The 27,802-nt window shown below is 38.7% G+C and overlaps 1 protein-coding gene across 1 annotated transcript in view; it reads right to left on the bottom strand.

Moving 5' to 3' along the window:
- bcan (brevican) overlaps positions 1-22,824 on the bottom strand; it is a 42,043-nt gene extending 19,219 nt beyond the window's left edge. The window contains exons 1-5 of the mRNA XM_042422776.1: positions 22,587-22,824; positions 6,844-6,926; positions 3,762-4,154; positions 815-989; positions 201-328 (exon numbers count right to left, since the gene is read on the bottom strand). Of these exons, the coding sequence (XP_042278710.1) occupies positions 201-328; positions 815-989; positions 3,762-4,154; positions 6,844-6,926; positions 22,587-22,591 (784 nt within the window). The 5' untranslated portion in view covers positions 22,592-22,824. The remainder of the gene's footprint in view (positions 1-200; positions 329-814; positions 990-3,761; positions 4,155-6,843; positions 6,927-22,586) is intronic.
- Positions 22,825-27,802: the final 4,978 nt, after the last annotated feature.

Below are 27,802 nucleotides of genomic sequence, written 5' to 3'. Positions count from 1 at the left end.
AATAATCTACCAAACTCAAATTTCCTTATTTTTTGTGTTAAGTTTAGTTGTAGTCTTGCAAATAGTGACCCTGCAAGATCCTCAGTCTCTGCAAAAATCTTACAGTCTGTGACTAAAAACTTTAGATGTGCGAGGGTTTCAAACTTTAGTCTTTTCAAAGTCTTTTCAAAGTCTTCTATCTAGTGTATGGTAGACTTTACCCTCAATATTCTCCACGTAGCAGTAGACGTCATACAGTTCATCAGGCTCTAGCAGTCCATAGTTCCTCACTCCTGGCAGTCCATCCATGTCCCCGAAACAGCCCTCTCTTGGCATCTGAATGGGATATCTGTGGAAGGAAATATCACAGAGCACTGAAGCACTGAGAACCTCTTCCTCTGTGAGGGCAGCACTCCTAATATCACACTTGTACGAGCACGTCTTTGGAGTGTTGGAGTGGGGAGAAATGTTGGGTTTGAGAGCCTCTCAGCTACTTGATGATCACTGTTTTCTGATGTGCAGATGTAGAGAGCATATCAAATGTTAGCTGGCTGAGAGGTCCGATATCAGACCTCTGTACTGACTGACCTCCATACTCAACCACATGGACAGCAACATGTCAGTCTAGCAGGGCTATTTGAAGCACAGTTTATGTTGTTGTTTTTCATCGGACCGCATTAAGGATTTGGTTTGTTGCCAAATGGAAACTGCAAATCGGAATATCTCAAAACTCACTTCACCATAACACACACGGAGAATTTTCAAGCTAAGAGGCCACTTGATCCAGCGTTGAGTGATACGTCCTGCATTAGATCCCTTTCTCTCCAGTCCTCACCTCACCGAGTGGTCTGAGAGCCAGCCTGCATCACATTGCTCGTATCCGCTGTGGTAGGCGGCCAGGAGCTGCTCCGGAGAGGCAATACGAGCCCCGATCTCCTCGCAGGCATTTCTGGCCTCCTCAAAGGCAAAGGCGTACCGGCTGGATGCATCACGATAATGGAACACCACCCCTGTAAAACCCATAACAAGAGCTTCATAAATTCTGTGGGCCTGTAGTGTTTTATGTGATAATTCTGCAGAGTGACATTAGAGGCAGGGTGACCTATGCAAGAAAAGTAGTAAAATAGTGTTTCCATTAAAATGTTGCACAAGTTTGAAGGAAGTTTCTGAAAATTTGGCAAAATAAGAAATATTTCAAAAGGAGAAGATTACATTATTAATGAAGTACCAATAACTCTGATACATCAGGGCATTTTACTGCTGCTCTCTACCTAATATGACATTTGTGTTTTCTTTTTTTATTGAATGAATCTGTCTCTCATGGAGCTCGTGAGGAGCCACGGAGAAAAAAAAACTCACTAATTAGTGCTCTCGATTTAATATTTTGTGCCCTTGAGGTAACTGTTCGTGTGCTCGGATTACTTAATTAGTGCTCTCAATTTATCTATTTTGCTTGTTCCCCTCTTGTAGAGGACGCCAAACACATTCAGTCAGCCAAAATAAAACTTAAAGCCATGCATAAAACTTTTTTTAAAATTTCTCCCATTTCCGCTCAGCTTTTTTTTTTCTTTTTTTCTTTTTTTTTATGCGCAAATTGCAAATGTGCAAACATATCTACTGTGAAGTCCAGGACTGTGTTGCACCAACTGTTCTTAAATCCATCATTAAGTTTGTGTGTAAAGTCCCTCCTGAGTTCTTAGTAACTACTAACTAGTTTCAAACTAGTGATTTACTAAACCACGATGCACAATTAAACTTAATAAAAGTCTTAGCTAGTAATGTGTAAAATGGTTTCTAGGAAACATCTGTAGCACTGTCCATTAAAAAGTACCAACTATGTAAACAGGAAGTCGCTGTAGCATCACGATCTGTAGCATAACGTCATGGATTCATAAAGAGAGCTGGATAAACTGTGTAATTTCAACATCACGTGATGCATGCTGGCCCAAAAAGACTTTTTCCCACAGACTTACATTCTAAAAGAGACGTCTGTAAATCAGCAGGTACATTTTTTTGAGCGTCACAACTCCTGCAAAATGACTCATTTCACTATCAGAATTTGATCCATTCAGTCCAAGTTTGACTTTCCACCATCAAACTGATTAAAAGATAACATACAGTTCATGCGTTTTGTGGCATAATGTTGAGCCACTAACAAAAATTCTAAATTAATCCTGATGACAATAATTTGTCGTACTGATATGAGTGAAACTAGTGGATGAGAAGCCACAAATAGAGCTAATACGACCCTTAATACCATCCCAGAGTTAGAGTTAGAGTGTTATCCTGCACCTTCTGCTGTCTATATTTAATGCAAAATACCGAAAGCAGCATTCAGTATCTGATATATTAGCTCACAAATGACTGTTGTCAGAGAATCCATAATGTATTACTCGGTGGGTGCTCTGAATGAGACAACCATAAATCATAGATGTTGAGCGTATGTGTGTGTGTGTGTGTGTGTGTGTGTGTGTGTGTGTGTGTGTGTGTGTGTGTGTGTGTGTGTGTGTGTTGAGTGTGCTTCATAAAGATACAGGAATATGAGAGACACATTTTTTTCATTTACCCATAAGAAAGTTTGTTTGACCTTGATATTTTTCATGGCCTTTTTTTGTCAGTCAACATGGTGCATGTGTTGACTCTCACATGTCTGTTCTGTCATTGATGTTGAACTATTTTGTTTGCTTTTAGAAAAAATTGACAATCCAGGTAAAAAGTTGTTGCTGTCTATGTGTTGCTTTCAGCCCATTTGTATTAAATGGGCACAAGAGTTGCAGCAGCACACACTGCTGTCGACAACATGAAACATTTTAAAATGTTTCATTTTATGAGTTAATGCCTGATGAAACTCTATGAACCAAACACTGAATGTTCACTAAACATAATGTGGTTGAATGCAACATGTTGTTTTGCATGATTTAGTTTTCCTATGCACCTGTCTACCAGATGTGCATTAGACTTGGTTTGACATTTAATATCATAATGATAGTTTTCTTAAAATTAATTAAATGATTAAGTAATAATATTATATTATAGATACATGGATATTATTATAACATAACACATTATCGCAATATGCTTCCAGTGCAGCTCAATTTGTCTCAAACATGTTTTCTATGAACTGAAATATGCAGATTTGGATTCTGTACAAATTATCACACCTCACTGGCAGATGTGCGAGTTGTTATTGGATTTGACTTTAAAATACAGAAAAATTTGTTCACTCTGATTTATAATTTTTAGAACTCAAAACCTGAGAAAAACATCCAATGAAGATGTTTTTACTTGTATTAGCCAGTTTTTTTAGATATAAATAAAGAATAAAATTGCTGCAACACATTGCTACATAATTCAGCAGCTAATGAATTCAAATACAGCAGCTCTGCAATAAAAAACACATTTTTTAAAGCAAATAATATTCAGTTTTTATGGACACCGTGTCAGAGAGGTGTTTATTTAACTTTATGGTCATTTTTGAGGCGAAAATTTGATGGGTTGTTGTAACGGTCTCTATAATAGAATAAGGTGTTCCTGTTATTTCATCCACACTGTGAATATACAGGGGGTGGACAGAATAACAGGAACACTTAATGCTATAATTTAAGTGAACAACACAGGTTTTTTAATAACAATCAACAGCATGGTCAAGTGTTATTATTTTGTCCGCAAACATGTATTTTTAAATAAAATGAATTATTACAAAAGTGAAAAGTTAACATTTTGTGCTGCTTTATTTAATTTTGATTTTATAATATAAGTGTAAAAATGTGTCTGTCTCTCACCTTTGACCTTGACTAGACTCACGTCGTCGGCGTCCTCCAGGCCCTGCTGCACCTCGCAGCGGTAGAAGCCGGTGTCGTTCTGCCTCAGACTCTCCAGCCGCAGGGTGAGGTCGGCGGGGGAATAGGCGTAATTGAGCAGCGAGGCTCGGTCCTTGTAAGCCTCGCTGACTCTCACCCTGTCGCCGCGGGCAACCAGGATCTCTGTCTCTTTGCCCTGAGTCAGTACGCTCCATTTGATCCGGGGGAGAGACAGCACGGCGTGACGGCCGTTGGTTGAGGGGGACGGCGGCGGGTGAGCCAGAGACACCAGGCAGGGTAATGTCAGATTGCCACCAAGTACAACCTGCACAGGCAGCGCGGTGGGGATGGTCACGTGGAGAAGCTTTGAATCATCTGAGGAGAGAAAGGCTTTAATGTAATTGGTGACATTGTGATAAATATGTTTTAGGGATGTGCAAAGATCCCAGTATTTGTATTTGTATCTGTATTTGTTGAGGCAGCAAAATTATTTGTTTCTGTATTTGTATTCGAATAATAGTGGAAAGGGGCTTAAAAATCCTGTTTTTGTTTTTATGACACTTAATTTTAGAAAATTAAAGTTTTACAATAAGTGTTCATGAATAAACTACCTTACAAAGGAGGTCCTCACATCGGGTCTTGAACTGGAGTCTCTCAGATCATAGACGACTGCGCTGACTACTAAGATAAAACTTTACTCATTGCCTTATGCAGACAGACCTCTACCTATTTATACACCCATAACACAGAGACAGCACAGCGTGTAACGTGTAGGGAGGAACTTCAAAGGCAATTATTGCTTTGCATTTTTCATTTATTGCCTATTTTTTTACAGCCTGACTTTATGGAAAGGAGAAGGGGAACAACAGGTTATGGAGAGTCCCTCGGGAGCACTTTGCTTGTGTCAGTAGCTCAGTTTTATCTCTGGGGAACACCCCCAACAAATAATTTTTTAAATATTTGTATGAAACAAATATTCATATAAAACCCACTATTTGTGCTTTGCCGAATAATGTATTTGTATTCCGGCACACCCCTAATACGTTTATATATCTTCTTGTCCAGAGTTAAATGAAAGATTGATACCACTCTCATGTCTGTGTGTTAAGTACGGTGCTAGAGACAGTTAGCCTAGCTTAGCATAAAGACTAGAAGCAGAGGGAAACAGCTAGCCTGGCTCAAAGTTAAAAAAATACACCTATTAAATAACATGTTGTATTGTGTGTGTTTAATGTGTACATAAACTTTATTAGATATTTCCCAAAATGTCAAACTACTGATAAATGTCTGCTTCAACTTTTATACATACTAGATGCCCAAGACCTCCATCCATCCATCCATCCATCCATCACTAAACTATTTTTTAATGAATTGCTGACACAATTACTGACTTATACTGACATCTACCTATACATACTATACTATATATTATACTATTAGCCAAAACAAAACAAGATTAAGAGCCACACTCAGGCTCTGTGAGGTGAGACACATGGAGCTTTGAGCTAAATGCGATGTAATGTTTACTATGTTCACCATCTTATTAAAGTGTGTTAGCATCCTACCATTTTGCTAATTGGTACTAAACATGGAGTACAGTCATTTCATGGCAATATATCCAATATTTGTTGGGATATTTCAGCCTGGACCAAAGAGTTAGACCAATAAATCAGCTTAAATGTCAATCAGCTTAAAACTAAGACACTCAAAATAAACTAGTATTTTCTCCCATTCTAGCTTAGGAAATATAAATTCCATAAGCTTTTCCTTTGCTTTTTTCAACTTTCATTGCACAACCCTGCAATCAGTTCTGAGAGCCACAGCTTGACATTTAGTACCAGAGTTGGACCAAAGGACTTTAGATTTTAATTGGACAGACGTGATTGAATACTCACCAGCGTAACAACAGGCAGATTTTTTTTTTTCTTCTGTTGCCTCATAGATCAAAATGACAATATTTTATCTGTAGGTGGTTTGTAGTGTAGGGTGGTTTATCAGAGATGTCGTACTAGTCTCTGTCATGTTGTTGTAGTTCTTGCTGGTCACCTGCAGAGGTCATTGTTTTAGGATTGTAGCTCATTATATTCTGAAAACTTCCAACTTCCTACATTTATTTAACAGCTTTAGTTACTTTTCAGATGAAGATTTGACACAATGGATAATATAACAAGCTTTTAAAATACAACACATTGTTAAAGATGAAACCAGTGGTTTCCAAACTTTTTTGGCTTTTGACGTCTTACAAAAAGCAGTGTGTAGTCGGGGTCACATTTCACATGTCTATGAGTTGTTAACAGCTCCACCAAATAGTGATTTTTCCCTCTAAACTTCTCACATGCTTTCATTTCAATAAATGTTCAAATGATCCAATATTTCAGCTAAAATCAAAGTCCAAAAACTGAAAACAGATTTGTGTATCAGAACTTTGTTTTTTCTTCTTTCCTCTCCCATTAATCATCTCACCACCCCTCAGATTTATCTGCTGACCCTTTGGAGGGGCCCGACCCCTAGGTTGGGAACCACTGGACTAAACTAGCTAACTGTATATAAAGTAGTTGAAACTAGCTCCACCTCAAGCAGCTACAACAGTAACATGCTGCCCTAACACTGATGCTTCACTATTAATAATCTAATGATGTCATATATAATAATATATCAGTCAGAGGGACCAAACCACTACTTTTACTGCAATACTTTAACTACATCAAGCTCATAATACTTATGTACTTTTACTGCAATACTTTAACTACATCAAGCTCATAATACTTATGTACCTTTACTGCAATACTTTAACTACATCAAGCTCATAATAGTTATGTACTTTTACTGCAATACTTTAACTACATCAAGCTCATAACACTTATGTACTTCCACTGCTCAGGTACCCTTGAAAATGGCCTCCATTGTGCACGTCAGCAAAAACAATGGACGTCAAGAAGTGATTAAAGAGCACCCCGCTGCCCTCAAAAGTCAGAGGTCACATATGATTTAATGGAGTCGCGGGTGTCAGTGGTGGATGGGAGCGGTGAAAGTGACGGGGGGATGGAGAGGGAAGGGTGCGTACCTGACTCGTGGTGGGGGGTAGAGGACGACGGGAGGACGAGGAGACAGATGGCACACAGCAGCACAGGAAGAAGTACATCCAGTCTGTGGGTAAAAGACAGGAAGGGAGGAGGAGGGACAACATGTTTGAACTTGAGATGACAAGAATATCTGGGCTGCAGTGTTGGAGCAACAGCTTGTTTTCAAAGCATAAGCTTACATTTACCTTAAAACCTCATCAGCTGTCTCATGTACCAAAAAGTCATACTCTGTTACCTACCTGAAATATTATTCATATCAGATGAAATTACCGCTGTAAAATGTAGGTCATTTCAGTATTAGACAGTGGTGGAAGAAGTACTCAGATCGTTTACTTAAAAACGTAGAAGTAGAAATACTGTAGTGTAAAAATACTCAATTAAAGTAAAAGTCCTCAATTCAAAATGTTACTTAAGTAAAAGTACAGAAGTATTATCAGCAAAATCTACTTAAAGTGTCAAAAGCGAAGTACTCATTATGCAGACTGGCTTCTTTTAGGTTGTTTTATTATAGTAAATTATGTTATATTGTTTGTTTTTATTACTAACAAATACATGTAAGAACATTTTAACACTGTGGTTTATCAATGTGGAGCCAATTTTAGATACTTTGTGTAGATTCATAGTAATAGTACTGCATTATATTATATAAGTGTATCATTTGTTTTTATTATGATAGAAATACATTTTATTTATATTGCACCTTTCACACACTAATGCAGTTCAAAGAGCACAACAAAAAAAAGAAAAGAAGCAAATAATTAAAACAACAGTTAGAATATTAAAATCTATTATTTTTTGTAAAATGAAATAATCTGAAAGTAACTAGTAACTATAAGTGGCAAATAAATGTAGTGGAGTAGAAAGTACAAAGTAGCATTAAATGGAAATACTCAAGTAAGGTACAAGTACCTCAAATTTGTACTTAAGTAAAGTACTGTACAGTGCTAGTTACTAGTTACTTTTAAGATTTTTCAGAATTTATATACTGTTAATTAAGTTTAAGTTTAATTGTTAAGTCAGTCTTTGTAAGGCGAGTCTTTAGAGTGGACTTTACTCCGGTTGCTCCAAGCCTAGTTGGGCTTAACTACAACCAGTGATGCGCGTCCATGTGAATGCCTGAATGTGTTGCCTAGCGGTGTGGGTTGCTAGGATACATTGTTAACAATCTCCCACTGTCTTGCTAATTTGTAGCTAATCATTTCTAATTTGCGGCAACATTATGGAGGATCAAAGAAAAAAAAAAGGCAATTTCATGGATAATGAGATAAGAAAATTAATGGAGCTGTACAGCCAGCACAAGAAAACACTGACTGTAGAGCAATCCAACATAATAACATATAAGAAGCAGACGACAACTGGAGAGAAACAGAGGGGGTCATAAATGATTGTTCAGACTCAAGCAGCCTTCATTCAGAAAACAATGTACCGAATACGGATGTGCAAAGATCTCAGTATTTGTATTTGTATCTGTATTTGTTGATGCAGCAAAATTATTTGTATCTGTATTTGTATTCGAATAAAAGTGGAAAGAGGCTTAAAAATCCTGTTTTTGTTTTTATGACATTTTAATTTTAGAAAATTAAAGTGTTATAATAAGTGTTCATGAATAAACTACCTTATGAAGGAGGTCCCCACATCGGGTCTTGAACTGGAGTCTCCCAGATCATAGACGACTGCGCAGATTACTGAGATAAAACTTTACTCATCGCCTCATGCAGACAGACCTCTACCTATTTATACACCCATAACACAGAGACAGCACACCGTGTAACGTGTAGGGAGGAACTTCAAAGGCAATTATTGCTTTGCACTTTTCATTTATTGCCTATTTTTTACAACCGAACTTTGTGGAAAGGAGAAGTGGAACAACAGGTTATGGAGAGTCCCTCGGGAGCACTTTGCTTGTGTCAGTAGCTCAGTTTTATCTCTGGGGAACACCCCCAACAAATAATTTTTAAAATATTCGTATGTGTAAACAAATATTCGTATAAAACCCACTATTTGTGCTTTGCCGAATAATGTATTTGTATTTGGGCACACCCCTACTCCTGAGTAAGGCAAAGATTTTGACTTTACGCCTGCTCCTGACTAGATGTAAGATTTACAAAAAGAAAGCTGACCGACATAACTATTATGTCGGACTTAGAACAACAAGTTACAACTGACTTAGCTTAAGACTTCCATAAGTGGGATTTGAGGGATTGAGGATGCAAAACGGGCTCTTGTATTTGGGATTTTATTTGTCTTGTGTTGCTCTAGTCCTAATGTGATGTTGCACAGTTGAAGCCTAAATGAAGGACTTCATGAAGACAGCTTGAATAGTTTGTTCTGTCACACCCTTGATGATCGGTCAATAATTTTGACAGCGGTATATTTACTACTGTAAAAGTACTTCAAGTGATTTCTGTTCATTTCCTCTGAGTTTACAGACCACTGACGTGGTATTCAGGACTTTTATTCACAATTTTTGAAAAGGGAACAAGGCAAAAACTATTGTTGTTGTCAGATGCCTAGCAACAGTGTTGCCATGACTTACAAGCACTTGAATACATATTGTGTGCTTGACTTCCAATGTCAAAAACACAACCCCACCACTTATGTCTGAGGGCAGCGTTACAAGTGCTGCTTCAATCAGTGGAGATTTTTGACATATTTTTCGATTTTGCAAAAGGAGTTCTTCCTGTCACGATTCTTTGTCTCCCTAACCTGCTGCCTCTCTCTCTATATGTGTGTGTGTGTGTGTGTGTGTGTGTGTGTGTGTGTGTGGACACAGGTGTGCCAGAGTAAGAGCAGAGCCTTCTTCAAATACTCAGCCCTGCCACTTCCACTCTGCCAGATCGTAGCCTCTGCTTCAGTCAGTGTAACTACGCTTCAAGCTGCTTCACCTGCATTTATACAGTTTTCTTGTTGTTGTCTGTTCCCTGTCTTCTGCATTTCCATCCATCAGCCCTGCTTTCCCTGCCCTGGATTCCCGCTCTTCCCAGCTTCCAGCCCAAACCTTCCCGCTGAAATACACCAGGCACAGACGCGACACGTCCATAGGTGGAGCAGAGCAGGGTTTTCTACCTGCTACATCAACTCTGTCAGCGTCACTGCATGCATATTGAGTGTTGCCAAGTGATGATAATGCAGTTTGTTATGCAGGGTTTGGAAGCATAGGCTATATTAACCGGTACTGAGTTAATTAACTAGATTGTTTTAACTACAGGATCGTGGATACACATTAATTTGATTCATTTTAATGTGCAATATCAAAAAATAAAAAAAAACACAAGGTTGCGCTGCTGCATCTCATTGCCTCTGGTACAATGAGGTATTTATTTGAGTCTTTTTTTAACAGATTGAGTGCATTTTTTATTCAGTTCTTTGTAGTTTTTACATGGAGGTCCACAAAAAAAAAAAAAAAGATTATAGGACAGCCACGCAAAAATAGAGATGAGCTTCACGATGCCCGTGTAGGTGCGCGCAGCTGCTGTGACCACGTCCGTGACTGGTGTATTTTTGCCATTAGCCCCATGTTCCCAGTTACCAGCCCAAGTTTCCCCAGGCCTGCATTCCCTTTCCCCAGCTTTTACAATAAATATTTTCTATCGTATACCTGTCTCCTCGCAGTTGAGTGTTGGTTCACCTGCTCCATCACACGCAACACTTCTGTCAATTCTCTTTGACGAATAAATAATAGAAACAGAACTCTGAAGTTTCTGGACTGTTGCTCCATTTTTTCTGGTGGTCCAAACTTGCCAGATTAGCTGGCAAACACAAAATACCGTACAAAAACTACTCCAGAGAGAGACGCTGATTGTTATGACTCCCTCTCTGACCAAAGAAGTGAATTCAGATGCTCATGAAGGGGACAAAAAAAGAAAACTATTGACTTCATGCTCAGAGCCATTCATCAAACTCAGAGCAGAAAGGTGGCAAGTGGCCAACTTTCGTCACACATTTAAACAGTGTTCAGTGTTTTCATTTCTAATTTCAAACATTTACTAGTCATTTATCTCTCATTTAGAGCCATCGGTGTTCACAGATGCCTCGTGCAGCTTTTTGGTAATATGAATGTTTCTCTTGGTTTGATCAAAGCCTTCTAATCATAGTTTTAGCAGTTTAGTCAGCATGTTTGTTAGTCAGAGCTGTGAGGAGGAGAGAACAGAAAACAATTTACCCCCAAGCAGAAAAAAAAATGGGATTGCAGGGGAAATAGGATTACAATAAAACAAAGAAAAACAGGATATCAAAAGGAAAAGTGAATAAAAGGAGTGGTAATTATGGTAAGTTAAGTTGGAGGTTGGGCTTCAGTCCCGAGCCTCCGGGGAGTTTTCAAGGAATCAGAATTCAGATCACACACTGCAGCTCCTGAAGTCTGACTCAGAGCAGCTCCAGAGCTCCAAGGACACACTCGGTCTGTCTGAGTCTCTCTGTCTGGTTCACACTTCACAGGACATTACACTGACTTACATTCTGTTTCTGGAGACTTACCCTAACCCTAACCTTACCTTAAAGGACGGGTTCACAGTTTTTCAAGCCTGTCTTAAAACAACAGTCAGGAGCCCAAATGAACAGTGAAACCTGTTTTTCTTGCTGTAATCATTCCTCCTGTTCATACTGACCATTAGAAGATCCCTTCATAATACACTTACAATGGAAGTGATGGAGGACAAAATCCACAGTCCTCCTGCAAAAATGTATTTAAAAGTTTATCTGAAGTTTATATGAAGCTTCAGTATCCAAATGAGTCAAATCAAGTAGATATCTTTCAACGTTACAGTCTTTTTAGTGCCAAAGTCCCTCTTTTTGTTACTATACTTCCACCTGCAGCTCAACAGGGAAACACAAAGAGGGAATTTGATGCTAAAAAAGACTGTAAATGTGTCAGATATCCACTTGATATGACTAACTCAGACTGCTGAAGCCTCATATAAGCTTCACATCAACTTTTAAATGACTGTGTGCACACACTGTGGATTTTGGCCTCCATCACTTCCATTGAAAGCACATTTGAAGGATCTTTTAATATCCAGTATGAACAGGAGGAATGATTACAGCAAGGAAAACCTCTTTCACTGTTCATATGAACACCTGACTGCTGTTTTAAGACACTTGAAAAACTGTGAACCCATCCTTTAACCTTTAACCAAGTCTTCACCCTAAAATTAATGATTTGCATTATGGGGACTTACTTTAAGTCCCCATAATGTGACTGTGTAAACAGATTTATGTCCCCACAACATGAGGAACACCTGGTATACACACACACATACACACTTTCGGCATTATTTTTGGGATTAGTGTTGTCTTGTATGTTTCTTTGTATTTAGTTACTGTAGTGGGTCAAATCTGAGCTTCTACAGCGGAAAGCCATGGACGAGCTTCAGCTCACCGTCAGCAGAGAACGCACCTGTATTTTAAGCTCGGTGATCCTTGGGAGTTGTAGAATAGAAAATATTTTATTGTCTACTTTTTGGCAGAAATCTGTCTTTGGCTTGCATATGCAAAAAGAGTTAAAAAGAGTACATTAAAACACATCGTATCACCTCCAGATAGGACACATTAAAACACATTTACATACAAACTCAATAGAAGCTACATTAAAAAGGAGCGGCAGGTACTCAGTGGTGAGGACTGAATCAGGGTTAAATGAATAAAGTGTGCTGAGGTAGCAGGCTGGCTTCAGAAAGTGGCTGTCCTTACTGTAGTCCTTCAGTTTTTATGTCCGCAGTCTTTGACATTTTATCAAAGAAGCTGATATTTTCCGGCACAGAGAGTTTTATGTCCATTTAAGCCTTGAAATGCTCCAGCTGTCACCTAACACTGGCCAAGTTTCCATCCAAATGTAGAGCAAATTGTCACAGAATTCAGCAAAAACAAAATGCGAAGTGATGTGCATTTCCATCCGCTATGTGAACATTGCTACTGAAAACACTACCGCATGTATACAGGTTACTATGGCACTTGTAAACTCCTGTCTGAGTCATCCTTGCATTATCTTACAGTTTTTCCTCAGTTGCTTTGGTACATTTCATCGAATCAAGACAGTTTCTACAAATAGCATCTCAAAATAGATTACCTGAAAAAGCCCGTAACTTGCTCAAATAGTTCAGGTCTTGAAAGTAAATATTTACGAACATGTCAGTGCCATCAGAATGACAAGTCTTTGTGTCATTACTCACAAACAAGACAGTCAAAATTCTTCGCCATGTTGTCAATATAGCAGTTTACTCTGTAAGTATTTCCTGACGTGAACTATGGTTAAGGTTGTGATGACAATGATTGAAACTCTGCAACCCCTGTGAGGTAGTCAGGTAGCAAAACACAAGATTGAGTACAATTTCAAAAAATATGTCACACCGTGTGTATATAATTTTTTAATATGAAACATTACAGTAAGTGTACAGTATTATAGTACATTGCATATTGTTGGATAACCAGCCTGGTCGCCAGAATAAAACGTTGGCGCTGTACATTTCTGCAAACCACAGAAACGTTGAATATCTACGTTTCAACACGTGAAATACGTAGCATATTAACATTTCATCAAAAGGTATTATATCAACATTTTCAAAATACGTATCATCTCAACATCTCTAAAGGGACGTAGTTCACATGTGATCTATATCTATATCTTTCCCTAACCCTAACCAAGTGGTCTTTGTGCCTGAACCTAACCAGACCTTAACCACAGCGTTGTCACACCATAAAACATCATTATTCAACGGGTAGAAATGTTAATATGCTACATTTGTAGAAATGTTGATATGATACGTATTTCACGTGTTGAAACGTAGATATTCAATGTTTCTGTGGTTTGCAGAAACGGTCGATGCCAACGTTTTCTTCTGGCGACCGGGTTGCAGATAACAGACCTATTCTGTCTACGAAACGTTTGAATGACTGAGGCCACGGTTGTTCTCCCAGCATTCATCTGCACCCTTTGACCAGCCTCGGCCACTGTAAGGCCATGGTCTACTACTGTGTCCCTTATTTCATCAGGAACGTGCACATGTCCGTGGCCTCTTCTACCTCTTCCTCTGTTTTACCTCCCTACTCTTCTCCACGCAGCCTCCTCTGTTGACCCTGTTCATTTCCTTGTTGTTCTTCCATTGTCAGAAATTGTAACACCGTGTTGCGCTCTTGTCTATATAAGCTTGCCAATCAAAGGTTCATGAGATCCAACTCTGAGCTATTTTACATAGAGAACTGGTTGATCTAACACTTCACACATTCCCCTTCATTAGTGAAAGCCAAGATTCACCTGAGAGCAATTTGTCAATTCAAGACACATTTACAAAAAAATCCTAATAGAAATGTATAGCTTGACAGATTATGACAACTGGTTCAACCATTATGCATGTGATGACTTATGCAATGAACTAACTATTCAACAGAGAACCAGTAAAATACACTTTGATCAACATGACAAGAACAATTGATAATGTAGGAAACAGCAGACGATTGTACATAATGATTTGCATGAATGTGCCAAAGCATTTGCAATTTGTTCGAAAGAAGGAGAAACTGCTTTTATGATGTTGCAAGTGACAAGATAATATGGAGGCTGAACAAGAAGTTTTGAGAATTTCAGTTCTGATCTGAGAAATGTACCAAAGTAATACAGAGCATCACATTCCCCCCGCCTGATCCCAAAAGAGCAGACTGTTTATTTCAAGTTCTGCATATCACAGTGTCACTTAATGAATCTGCGTTTCAGTGGAAGAAGCAGAAAATGAATAAATGATCAGAGGCTCCAGCTGGAGGACTAGAAAATAAACAACAGTAGAGCTGCGACATGAATGAAAAAACCATTTTCTGTCTTGGACTGTTTATAAGTTCATCTACAAACCACAACACACAACAGAAAAACCAGCAGGTCAACACTCCAACACTTCATTCCCCCCTTAAAAAACCAAGTGAGATCTGTCAGCACCTCCTCACCTGCAGGCCTGAAATAACAAGCAGTTCACCTGAAGGGAGTAAATTAAACTGAATGAGTCTAAATGGCCGATCCAGACTCTTTAATCTTTTATACAAGCTCTTTTACAAGGAGCCTGTGGAGAGCGGAGAGGAAGACGGACCGCCTGTCTCATCTGGGACATCACAGTTATGTTAGCGGTACTTCCCTGTGACTGAAAGGAGAATTAAACTTGCAGTGATGTAGGAAATTAAAGTTTGTTCTGCGGGTCTCAGCGGAGAGACATTTCTAATCAAAACAGGATTAATAAATAATCACTCAATGTTTTTTTTTTTTTTTTTCCCCCTTTAATGCCTAAATTTGGCTCTGTCGTTCCACAGTGAAAGCTTTGAAGATCGAAATGCCTCTCAGGATGAAGCTGCCGTTAAGATTATTTCACCGAACACAGCTGCAGACTTGTAGATATTCATATCTATAATATTTAAATGTGAAAAGGCAAATACAATATGTTATGAATGAGTGATGCTGAGGATGTTAGCTGTCATTTACTGCCATCGAGAATCATTAGAACATTACATAAAGATTATTTAATATAACAAACAACTAATGCGGTTTTATATTAAAAGAAAGTAAGTAAAACAGAAGTTAACGCCTCATTCAGGCCATTGTTTCTTATTTCTCATTGTTCATTTGTGTTTTTATGTATATCGAGGAGACTGTTGCTCAAATGAAGACATGAAACAAACAGAAATATCATATTTCTACATGGTTTTCCATCGTTTGAGCTTTGGCTGTCGCTCTTTTAATGACGTCATCTCGTTGCGTCCTCTTCTTCTGTAAAGGTTTAATGGCACCGAATAGAGAATTAGTGCCACCAGCTGTTTATCTTCCAACATTCACACAACAGGAAAGGATGGAAACAAGCATCAATTCATATTTTCTGGAAATTCTGTTCAAATTTGCTCTACATTTGGGTGGAAACTTAGCTGTGTTTGGTGACAGACAGTCGGAGCACCTCAAGGTTTTGATGGACATGAGACTCGATCTCTGACTGTGTTTGGTTCTTTGATAAAAAAGTCAAAAGGTACAAGACTACAGAAAACCACTACACTCACTGAGCTTAAAATTCAGGTGTGTGCTCTGCTGACGGTGAGCTGAAGCTAAGCTAAGGTAAGGTCAATTTCATACTAAGAATTAATTTTGGATCAATTCAGTGATGATGTTGACATGTTTTCTTCCTAATTACGCTCTGACTTTGCTTCTCCATGTACCAGCAACAGCTGAGTCTCATGGTTATCGCAGTCTTTAGAGTCATCCACCTCATCAAACTGACAGAAAAACCTGATTTCTTGGGAGTGAAAGTTGAAATAATGTCACAACAAAACTGTTTTATGTCTGTAATCCGTTTCATGCACAGTGCTGCACAAACAAGCCTCCAATTCAAAGCAATCACATATAAATGCGATATAATCGAGATAAAATTGGCCTGATAATCATTCATTCATGTGAGCCCATCTATCCTGCCATTTTCAGTCAACACAGAAGCAACAGTTGTTTGGAGCAGTTAACCTCACGTTTCTCACATCAATCAAAGAAATATGTCAATTTATTTCAAGTTATTTCTGTAATTTGACTTACAAAAACCTTTACAGCTGAGTCCATGTCATCTACACTGTCACTGTTTATTTTTCATGGATGTAGTTAAGTATGTAGAAAGATGATGTAGCCTTTCTTAATCACTCCTGGTGGCCTTTGTATTGCAACGAGTAGGGGTCGTGAGTCATGTGGCACCTCCTCTCTCCTCCCTCATTTCTTGGCATCTCTTCTTACGGTTACTACAGAATAAAAAGGAAAAAAAAAATCACAAAAAAGAGAAACTGATTGTCTGACTGGTGGACTGTTACTCCAACTGGCTGAAAGCCTGTTTGAATTGCTGAATGAATCAAACATGTTGGCAGCAATTCAGATGTCTGGAACCACTAGAAAAGTGTTCAAAGTAAAAGTGAAAAAGAAAAATGCACCTGCCTAGATTGAGATTCCTTTAAAACTGGCAAAGTGTAATCTTGGCCAATATTCCCTGCATAATATTCTGAAAACGTAGAATAAATGATGCCTGTCATACTGGTTTTAGTTTCTCTTTCATGGAGAAAATGGAAACACATTTTGCATAAATCCTCCTGACAATCTTCATCATCAATGTCTGATTATTCATTTCAAACTTATCAACGATCTGTCTGACTCACTAATTCCCTTTCTCCAACACACACTCTCACTATGACCACGTTTCTGTACATCAAGGAGGACACACAGAGAGCGAGAGAGAGACAGAGAGAGTGGAGGTTTTTTCCTCTGGGGAGGCAGAGGAGGCTGAGGACACCTCCCAGGCAACATCACAAGTGCAAACACAGGCATCACAAGTGGCTGAATAGGCAATGACTTCACCTTGAAGGAAAGGCGACGGGGGCCAAGAGAGAGGACGTTTGACCGCTCGGTTTGCCAGGAAAGGTCATTTGAGGCTGGAGGGGAGGAGGAGGAGGAGGAGGAGGAGGAGGAGGGTGAACTACATTCTTAAAGGACTGCACCAGCTTTGTGAGAGTTTGGCCCATTTGTCACTTCATCCAGAGTGTGAAGAGAGAGAGCTGGTACTCTGGTAGATCGCTCAGTTCAGGAAACACATGCTAACAGTTTAGCATATAGCACAATAAAACAAAATAATCCAAAAACAGCTCACATGAAGGATTTATAATCTGCTACTTCTGTCGCAAATTTAGTCATTAAAACTATTTGGTCGACTTGAGCGTGAAAGTTCATTCTTGACTTTGGAGATAGTTTCACATAGTAAATCTAACTAGAGGTCAATGCTTCTTCTGTAGCTCTCGACAGCATCCCGTAAGCTAGGTTTCCATCAAATGTAGCGGAAATTTGAACCAAATTTCTATCAAGTAACAAAGTTTTTTCAATCCAGAAAATCTTGTGGGCAGGTGCATCAGATCCTAAACTGTGAAAAATTTTTTTAAAAAATTAAAAATCCAGCAGACTGTTGATCACTTGTAGTCACTTTATTTAAGTTAACAACGTTTCTCGTTGGCTGCTGGTCATGCTAATTAGTCTCAATTAAGAGCAATTGAGTGTCTGCAGTGTTAGCGTCTCCCTTTGCTGAGTCTTTGCTAAATTCACCAGGTATTTTTTTCATCATTTATTTTTTGTTGTTTACATTTAATCACAAATTAAACTAGTAGTTTTACAGCAGTTAATTTGTCCGTATGTTAACATTTGTTGTATTTACAGTAATTATTGTTTCATACAAAAAACAGCACTGAATCGTTCTTCCTTGGTGGATTTGTAACTGATAATTGTAGCCTATTTTGTTAATCCAGTGTGGATAGCTGTTACCATTATAGTTTAACGCAGTGGCACGAGGCCATTTACACAGGTACAACGGAGCAATTTAATAATATAAATATATAATAAAAGTATTTTTGCTTTCTTAGCTATAATAAGGTGATTACAGATCAGATAAGTTTTTTTTTTATTCAGTTAAAACAGATTTGAAAGCTAAACCTAAATAGATTCTGCTCATCAGATTGATAAACTGATTAAATACAGGACTTAAAATCAATAATCAAAGGAAAACTTAGTTACACTTTAAGTCCTTCACACACACATAACCAGACCACCAAACCCCCCCTCTCCCAACCCCCCTTGCCTCCCTTTGCTCCTGCCTTCCGGATTGGAGAATGGGGTTCAAAGCCACTTGCTGAGCCATCGTTGGATCAACCTGACATCACATCCTCTCCCTGCGCTGTACCCCTCCGCTTTCTCACGGCAAGAACCACCGCCGTTACCCTGTTTTTGTCTCTAGGCAGCTCCTCCATCACGTCGGCCCACCAGTCCCACATCGCGCCACCTCGGATGACTTGGTCTGCCCATCTCCAGGGGCAACCCGAACCTCCCTGACAGACACAGTCTGACAGGAAGCAAGGAGCCGCCAGGGACGGGATGGAAGCGAGCGAGAGAATAGAGTGGCAGAAAGGAATAAAGAGGCTCCGTACAGCATGACTGAGAGCTGAGAGAGACGTTAAGTTCTCAGGAATGATTTGGAACGATTCACCAGTCAGCCTCGAGCAGCAGCCATGTCTTATTAGCTGTTAGCTGCTGAGTCTGTGTGCAAGAGGGTGAAACTTTTAAAGAAGTGACAAAAGCCATAAGCAACAAAATTCTGGCTGTTAGCTACAGCAGCATTTAGATGTGTGTGTGTGTGTGTGTGTGTGTGTGTGTTGTAGTCTGCGTGCCGCAATCTGATTAACCAGAATTGCTGTGAGTTTTAAGGGCTTATACCTCAGACGGGGTGACAAAAAAAAAACACAACAGTGAACTCAGCACTGGTCTGCGCTCATTAGGTGGAAAAAACTAACAGCTGCTATTGTGGAGAAGCTTCATTTTCTGAAGTTATAGACAAACCGTGCAGCAACCACAGCGCCAGCAGCATAACCTCCATGACCTGCTGCCTCCACAGAGAGCCATTCACTGACAAAACCACAACAAATTGGTGGAGTTTACAGCTAAAACCACTGCACCCACTGCCTGTTCAAATAGATGCTTACAACACAACACTTTGCAGGGAAAGCATGCAAGAGAAAATTTGGCAACAAGAAATAGGGACAGGTGTCTGATTTAAAATTCAGAAATAGGATGAAAAGAGAAAAACTGATGGTGTAAAATATCTGAGGTGAAATCCTCATGTGTTAATAACCTCTATAAAAACTTAATTTCCAAAACACTTCAGAGTTCAGTGGCCTTTAAAATATAAATTGTCCACTATGATAACAATTTGTCATTTTGTCACAAAAATCTTGAGCGATTATTTTTAACTACTACTTTGAGCTACATTTTAAAATATATTATAATAATTTGGTTTTATGACTTGATTCTTTCAAATGATGGATGTCTTGTCTTCTCCTTATAAAATTGTAGCTCCCAGGACTCAAATTTAATGATCCAAATACCTTTGAAATATGTTTTTTGGGTTTTTGAAACCTGGGGAGTGTTAACAATTTTTCAAGAATAACACATGGTGGATATTTTATAAGCTGTTTGCAGCTTTTTTTAGACTAGATATGTTTGAAATTTGACTATTTTTAAGCCAACAAAATAAAGGCTTCATTGCATCGCATTTTGCAAGTATTTTATTCCAGACAGTGTGGAGAAACAACAGTTAGACCTTCATGTTGGGAAGATGAAGAAGTAGCGCTGCCCCGTGCAACCAGCAGCAATGGCAGAGATTTTGCGCCATGCTAGCTGCCGGCTGTTGTAATTTTCAATTATTATGTCACTTTATTAAGTTTTAAACCTGCAGTGCGGAACTTTTATATATAATTAAACATCCGTTACATTCAAGCCAGACGAGTTCACACAATGCTGATTAAGTCAATCACCGCCAGATATCTCTCTCTGTATTTCATAGTATATCAGAGTTTTTAATCTGGTGTCTGTGGAGACGTTCTCGCACTGACCGGATGACTTCTGTTGGCCAAGCAGCTAACTTCCGGTTAGCTCTCTCCTAACTTGAATGGGGATAAAATAATTTAATCGTGCGACTCTTCTTGACTTTCCAAATGTTATCGGACAGAACGGATCAAATTCTGATAGTGAAATGAGTCATTTTGCAGGGGTTGTATGATGCTCAAAACAATTTATCAACCGTTTAACAGCCGCAACAGTAGCGACTGAGTAAGCTACGGCAGAGCTTATGACATAAGCATTAACAGTGTTTTTGTAATTACCCTCACTGCCAGAAGGGGGAGACACAAGTCCCGCACTACGACTTTAACATTTTTTCAGGCGAGAAAGTAACCATTTAGATTCCCAATACATGGTCAGTTTGCCCGTTTGGAAATTTGCTCCGACGTTTTCAGAGATGTGAGGAGTCGCTGGCCGGATGAGACCAGCTGGTCGTCTCAGCCGACAGCAGCCCGACTCCTGAGACGATCGGCCGGCCAATGTGTCGTCATCCCGGGGAGAACATGATCTGATGAACTGATCTGTGAAGCTCTTTAGTAATTTATCGCTGACTCTAATGTCTCCGTAGTATTTTGATATCTTGACGACGCCATAGCACAGATTCACTGTAAACATTCGGCTTCTTCATCCTCTTGTGTTAGACTGAGGGCAGACAGGACGCTACAGTGACTCACTGTCGCCTCTTCAGTTACAAAGTGGTATTACGAGACAAGACGGGCTGGGGTTATTCTTACATATAGCACCTTTAACATAGATATCCAACATCATAAACATAATATGTGTCCTTTATAAGATGAATACTGAGCATAACTAAATAAATTCGGTTTCATTGTTGTATATATTCTGAAGCCTTCAGTATATTGACTGGTGCCTCTTGGATCTTCTAGACTTTTAAAATCCTGACTAAAGACTCTGCATCACACATGTTTATGCTCTGCACTCTGAAACCAAACAATGGCTGCGAGGTTAAAAGGCTAACTTTCAGTTTTAGTCTGAGGGACCTAATGACGGGGCTGCAGTTGTTTGGTGTATCTGTGAAGGATCTGACTGCTCTGCTGCTCAATCAGGACGCAACAGATCTGGTTCCTGAACCCCTGCACACTTACACACACACACTCACAGTGACCTTCCTTTTTTTTATTTTTGACAGACCAGTGCAGACTCTCCATTCAAATCACCATCATAATCACCATTTTAATGTGTCGTGTGTCGTCACAAATAAACCGAATACAAAGATGTAACTCAGCAAACTTTTCCACTATGATTCAAAAATCACAATCAAACCTTAAAAAGAGGAAATCAGAACCCTGAGTTTGGCATTACATCAGCATTTTTTCATATTTATAAATGCACCCATAACTTTTCATTTCAAAATGTATATTTTTCAATTGTTAAAAACCTACCCTTCATTTTAGTTTAATCCAAACAAGCAAAATAACCACATGAGACTTCTCCACAGGTGAAACATAGAATATACACCTGTAATATTACTTTCAGAGCAATATATCACTGTTACTCACATGTTAATGTCTCTTAGGGCTGCAACTAACAATTATTTTCATTTGATGTCTTCAAATGTCTTGTTTTGTCTGATCAACAGTCCAGAATATAAAGATATTCAGATTATTATCATGTATGACACAGAAAAAAATCTAATTCTAAGCAATTTTTTGGCATTTTTTCTTAAACAAAGACGATTATCCAAATACTTTCCAATTAATTCTCTATGGACTAATTGTTGCAGCTCTAGTATTTCTATAATATTCTAATAATAATGTCCAATATAAACCAATTGCTCCTAATTGTATTTTTAACTGTCGACATGTAAGTGCTACGATAAAACAACTTGGTTTTACTACAATATTTCACTTTACAGTGATGGTTTTGTTTGTTTTGTTTGTTTTTACAGGTTTGGTGTGACAGCTGAGTGAAGTAAAGTTTGTAAAGTTCATTATATTTTCGCTGTTGGTGTCATCTTTTTTCCAAATCCCATCTGCCATCACAAACACTGGAGGATCGTTTAGCATACAGTGATGCTGCAGAAGGTGACAGATACTGTATGCTGCGGTCAGATTTATATAGGCTTATCTTTCACGCACCCTAATCACGTAAGAAGTATGAACATAATTAAATATGCGCCATTTTAACTCATTAAATACATTTCAACCTGAAACGAGGAAAGGCTGATGCATGCACAAACATAACTTACTGAATGTTAACGAGCTGAACAGCCTGAGAAGCGTTATTTATGAGTCGGATTTTGCTCTAATTGTGTACAACAGGCAGTAAAGGACTCACTTCATTTTCCTCAGGATCAACTCTCGTTTCTGCAGAAGTTCTCTTTGTCCCTGCGAAGCCTCCCGGACAGGTGCAGCTCGATCTTTATTGTCTGTTTTTTCCGACCGGATTTTCCCTCCAGCAGCCTCTCGGTGCTGAAGCTGTCAGCTGTGAAACGACCGATCAGCTTCTCGACCAGCAGGAGAGACACAAGAGGAGTCCTGACTGCCGAGGCGAGAGGAGGTGAAGAGAGGGGAGACTGAGGTGAGAGGCAGTGTTAAAAGACCAACACCCCCCCCCCCCTCCTCCTCCTCCTCCTCCCCCTCCTTCCCCTCCCCTTCTCCTTCTCCTCCTCCATCCTTCATCGTCCTCCTCCACCTCCTGCCTGGAAAGTCATAATCCCTGCTTTTATTCCTGAATCCACGATACAGCAATAAAGATATATTATCAGTTATTATGTTTAAGTCTGTGAATGAATGAAAACAGCAGCATGAAGTAGAAAGACAATAACACTTTCCGATAAACCACCCTTTTATAAGACTTGTATTCATTAATTAATGGCTTTATTAATGGATTATAGGTAATTTACTAATGTTTTTAGATAATTTATAAGCCATTCATAGCCATGTATTTGTCTTTTTAGCACTTTAGTTCAACAGAAAAACCCTCAGACCACTTACCCTCTGACCTAAATCCGTTTATAAACAACTTATCAGCATTTACTGCAGATTTAATGGATTACCACAAGAACCCTTTATTATTAATGATTTATTAACATTTATAATAGCAGGTGACCAGTGGTGGAAAGTAACTAAGTACATTTACTGAAGTACTTGTACTTTCTTACTACTGCTTTATACTTCTACTCCACTACCTTTATTTCACAGCTATAGTTACTAGCTACCTTTGAGATGTACAATCAGGCATATAAGATATATATATATGTAATTAATTTAGATCACATTGTAAAGATTTGTTTGCACTTTAGGACATTTAGGCAATAATTACTGGGAAATCTCCTTTGCTTCAATGTTGTCAGCAGGTTTATCTGTATATAACACTGAGTCAGGCCACTTGGCATAATAAGAACTTTTACTTATGATACTTTAAGTAAAGATTAAGTAAAGATAAGATTTTAAATGCCAGACGTTACTTTTAATGAAGTATTTTTATACTGTGGTGCTGCTACTTTTACTTGAGTAAAGTACTCGTATTAGAAATTAAGAAACTAAAGACCCGTTATTAACAACTTTGTAACTGCAGTCTGATGGCTTCTTAGAAAGTGAGATGAAGGAGAGTAATTAAACGCACATCACGTAGGTTCAAGGCTATTAAAAATCTGCATCAATGAAAAAAAGTAGGAAGCCTGCACGCTTACTCCGAGCCACAAGATTTAATCAGATAGGAAAAAAGTTTTCGGTCCTGCTCGGATCTTTGTCAGGTCAAAATGTTTGATTAGAAAGGGAGAAATATGGGACCCTTTATTAATGACACTGGAGGGTCTTCCTTATGAATTAAAGTGATAAAAAGACAAAGAAAGTTTGATGCTGGGGGAGGATTTTCCACAACCACTAATAAAGCCTTTAACTACCCCTGAACTGCCCTCTTTTAGGCACACAAAAAAATCACAAATAAGCTGCATTAACTGATTTTTATGGCCACTAAGGGGCAGAGGAGCCTCACAACAAGCTGACAGACACACAGACAGTTGCCTTTACACCTCCAGCACATTAGCATCCATTCACAGACTGTTGCTGTCCACCTGAAAAACATTAACATTAAATAAACGCACTGGATTCCCTGATACAAAAACAACCAGCGCTGTGATCGGTGTATGAACTGTAGGTGTGAGGTTAACTTGCAATCTTGCAAAAAGGGCAAATTCCTTATGGCTTGGCAGTGGGTAATAAAAACCGAATTATGCACATGTGGCTGATGCTGTGCTGTGGATAATATGTGCTGTGTGTGATGTGTGTGTTGGAAAAGGGGTAATCTGCAAAGTCTAACTCCCAATAACTTGACCCCGGGGGTAATAAAATCCATAAAATCCATATTGTATTGCCTAATGAGACCGACGGCGCTCTTTCAAGTATTTCAATACCATATTAATACAGCAGGTGAACATTTAATCCTCTTTAATTTCAAATGTCAAATAGTATTTAATCAGTAATGTGGAGGCACATTTAACAAAGGTATAGATACCAGAAAGGATCAGCGAGCCAAAAGACGTTTCACATTTTTATTTGTTACTCATCATCAAATGTGACGAAGGTCTTGTTTTCAACACGTTAGACGCAAAAACACCTGTAGAAGAAAATCCAAAGCCTCTTTTGGGTTTAAAGCTCTAGCTTTCATTTATGGAGCTAATAACAAGGCATAAAATTAGATTATTCACATTATTGCCCATGCACAAGGAGATTACAGAAGGGATAATCTAGACCGGGCAATGGATTAAAACACATGTTGCTTTACATAATTTTTTTTTTTTTAGCTTAATCTTATCTTAAACCCAAAGGTTGAAGACGTCCAGATTTACAGTAAAAGTAATAAGTGATGACTAAAGGTGTCAGTATGCTTCTGTCTGATCATCTAACAGCGTCTGAAACATTATCTCTGAAGGCAGAATTTGGAGGGTTTGTGTTCGACAATCTGACAACTACGTCCACTTTACGCAGGATTTATCCAGGTGTGTAGAGGTGTGAAAGAAAGCAGAGTTTGCATAGTGAGTACTTGTACTTTTGGTACTTTAATTATATATGTTGATGTTAATTCTTTTGTACTTTTGAACGCATTACCTTTAATTGTAATGAGTATTCCTACACTGTGGTTTTGCTACTTTTACTTCAGTAAAACATCTGAATACTCTTCCACTGCCATTTTTATCATTTGTATGAAGTATTGCATCCACAGTACAAAAACTCTACAGGCTTTTCACCTCACCTCCTGTATGTGCTCCTTCAACACAGATATAAAAACTTTTGCCTTTACATGTTGTACGACCTGGTTCGTTTGAAGCATATTGAGTCCTTAACAAGATTACAGTCAGATAAATAATATTCAGTACCAGCGTGAAGCCGACCAATTCTGTAAAATCTAAACATAAACTGGAAACAGACAATTGTTACAGATGCAAATGAGAATGATAAAAAAGGCGTCTGTGGGTTGGAAAACCAAAATAATGAGCTGAAAGATGCTAAAAACCACCTGCTTTTACAGGCTACACGTAACAAACGTGAAATAGTGATGCAACTGTTTATTTAATACTTTATACTTTTAAACTGAGGATAGTACCCGCCTCCTGATAGGCTTTGGCTCAACCAATAATGCTTGAGGCTTAGGGCCACAATATGTTGTTAAGATTTGGGAGGTTTATGTATCAGCTCCTTTGTGAGCCTGTGTGACCCACAGTTACCCATAATACCCCTCTGTGTGTGGACGCAGACTTTTTCATCTATAGTTGGAGAACCATAATTCTTAGCTGTAGTGGTAATTCTCAGTTGGTCTATCACTACAATATGACACATTACACACTTGATCACACGTGTTGTGACGCCAAGAAAATGTGATTTAGTACCCACTAATGTCTACAGTGCAGTGGAAGAAGGACTCAAACTCTCTAGTTAAAGGGGACATATTATGCTTTTTGTGATTTTATGTTATTTATGTACTGTTATGATGTCAAATATCTCTGTTAAACATGGTCAAAGTTCCAAAACGTGAGGTGAACATTTATAGATGTCTGCTCAGAAACGCGTCGTTTGTGACGGGTTTGTTTTCTGACGAGCTGACGTCAGTTCATTGTCTCATATTTCAGATCAGATTCCAGTTTGAACATGTACGTAGTCTTTGGTACGTGTTTATGTAGCTGACCAATCAGAACAGAGTGGGCCCATCAGGAGGGGGGCCTTAAAGGTATTATATGTAATTACTATTTTTTTTTTATTATTAATAATTATTAATTATTATTATTATCCCAAATGTTTCCAACAATTTTCAAACCCAGAGAAATCTGTAATTTAATCAAAGTAATGGACCGTTTCATTTGGTCGCACGTCAACGGCGTCATACCTCCTCTACCAAAGAGTAAACACGCACAAGATGCATACGGCGGCGCTGTGTTTGTCTGCTACAATGGCGTCTACCAAAGAGTAACTTACACACATACAAGATAATACATCAGCGTTGTGGTTGTTCCACACAAACTGTTATAAATTGACTTTTATTCAGTTTTAAGACACATTTTCATGATAAATTTAGGTCGTTTTTAACTATATCTTTTAGCCGGAAGAAGGATTTTAGTCATTGGACGTCTGGATCTTAAGTTATCAGATAAATAAACTGGACAAACGTTAGCAGCAGCTCGGCTAACAGCCCCTCCAGGAAATATTGATTTTTTTAGGTGAAACAGCTTTAATTAGTATTTTTAACGATTTTAATCTGCGTGTACGTTTGTTTTTAGAGAGGAGGGGACCTCTGCGGATAATTCGGCTCCTGGTAAAAACATCCCGGATGATGAACACTGGAGTAATCCTATCCCGGTGAAGCTGGTTATTTAACAACGAAGACAACAACTCCCATGATCCCTTGCTACTTCACACCGTCATCACACTCCGTCCTTTGTTATTGTTTTGATTGAGACCCCTCGCGGAAATTACATATTGTGCGTTTAAAGAGACAGGAGCTAAAACGGCCTGTTTCAGACAGAGGCTGAACTGAGGGGCTGAATAAAGGACCAGTATAAGATAAATAAGAAGCTTTTTGAACTCTGAATGATGCAAATATATTCCAGTACAACCCCAGAATAAAAATATAGACCTGGAAATGTGCATGATATGTCTCCTTTAAAGGGTTGAAATGATTTAGGTGAACTAAAAAAATGTGCTTTTGTAATTGGGCGAGCAGACACTTTAAATGAATGTCAGCATTCAACACCCTGAATACAGCACTCTTTAAACAAAGAAACTCAGTAGATTCAAAGCCTTTATTAACATGGCCTTTCAACGTTAAAAGCTTTCAATTATCTTAAGCCAATTCTACTTTTCGACTGTGGTTCCAGATTTCTACTGTGTTGTTCTCCATTGAGTACCTAAAACACTGTGGCGTTCACAGCTCAAGAATTTCTACCACAAGAGATTACACTGCGTCCTTTGCCAATTTCTTAGACTGTGACCATCAGATGCTTTGGCATCCTCTGTGGTGATGCTGTGGTTTTCAGCAGACGGACAAAGACTGGCAAA

This window comes from Thunnus maccoyii, chromosome 10, assembly GCF_910596095.1.
Source record: "Thunnus maccoyii chromosome 10, fThuMac1.1, whole genome shotgun sequence".
In the NCBI taxonomy this organism is placed as follows: Eukaryota; Metazoa; Chordata; class Actinopteri; order Scombriformes; family Scombridae; genus Thunnus; species Thunnus maccoyii.
The sequence above is the reverse complement of the archived record's forward strand: the minus strand, read 5'-3'. Positions and strand labels throughout refer to the sequence as shown.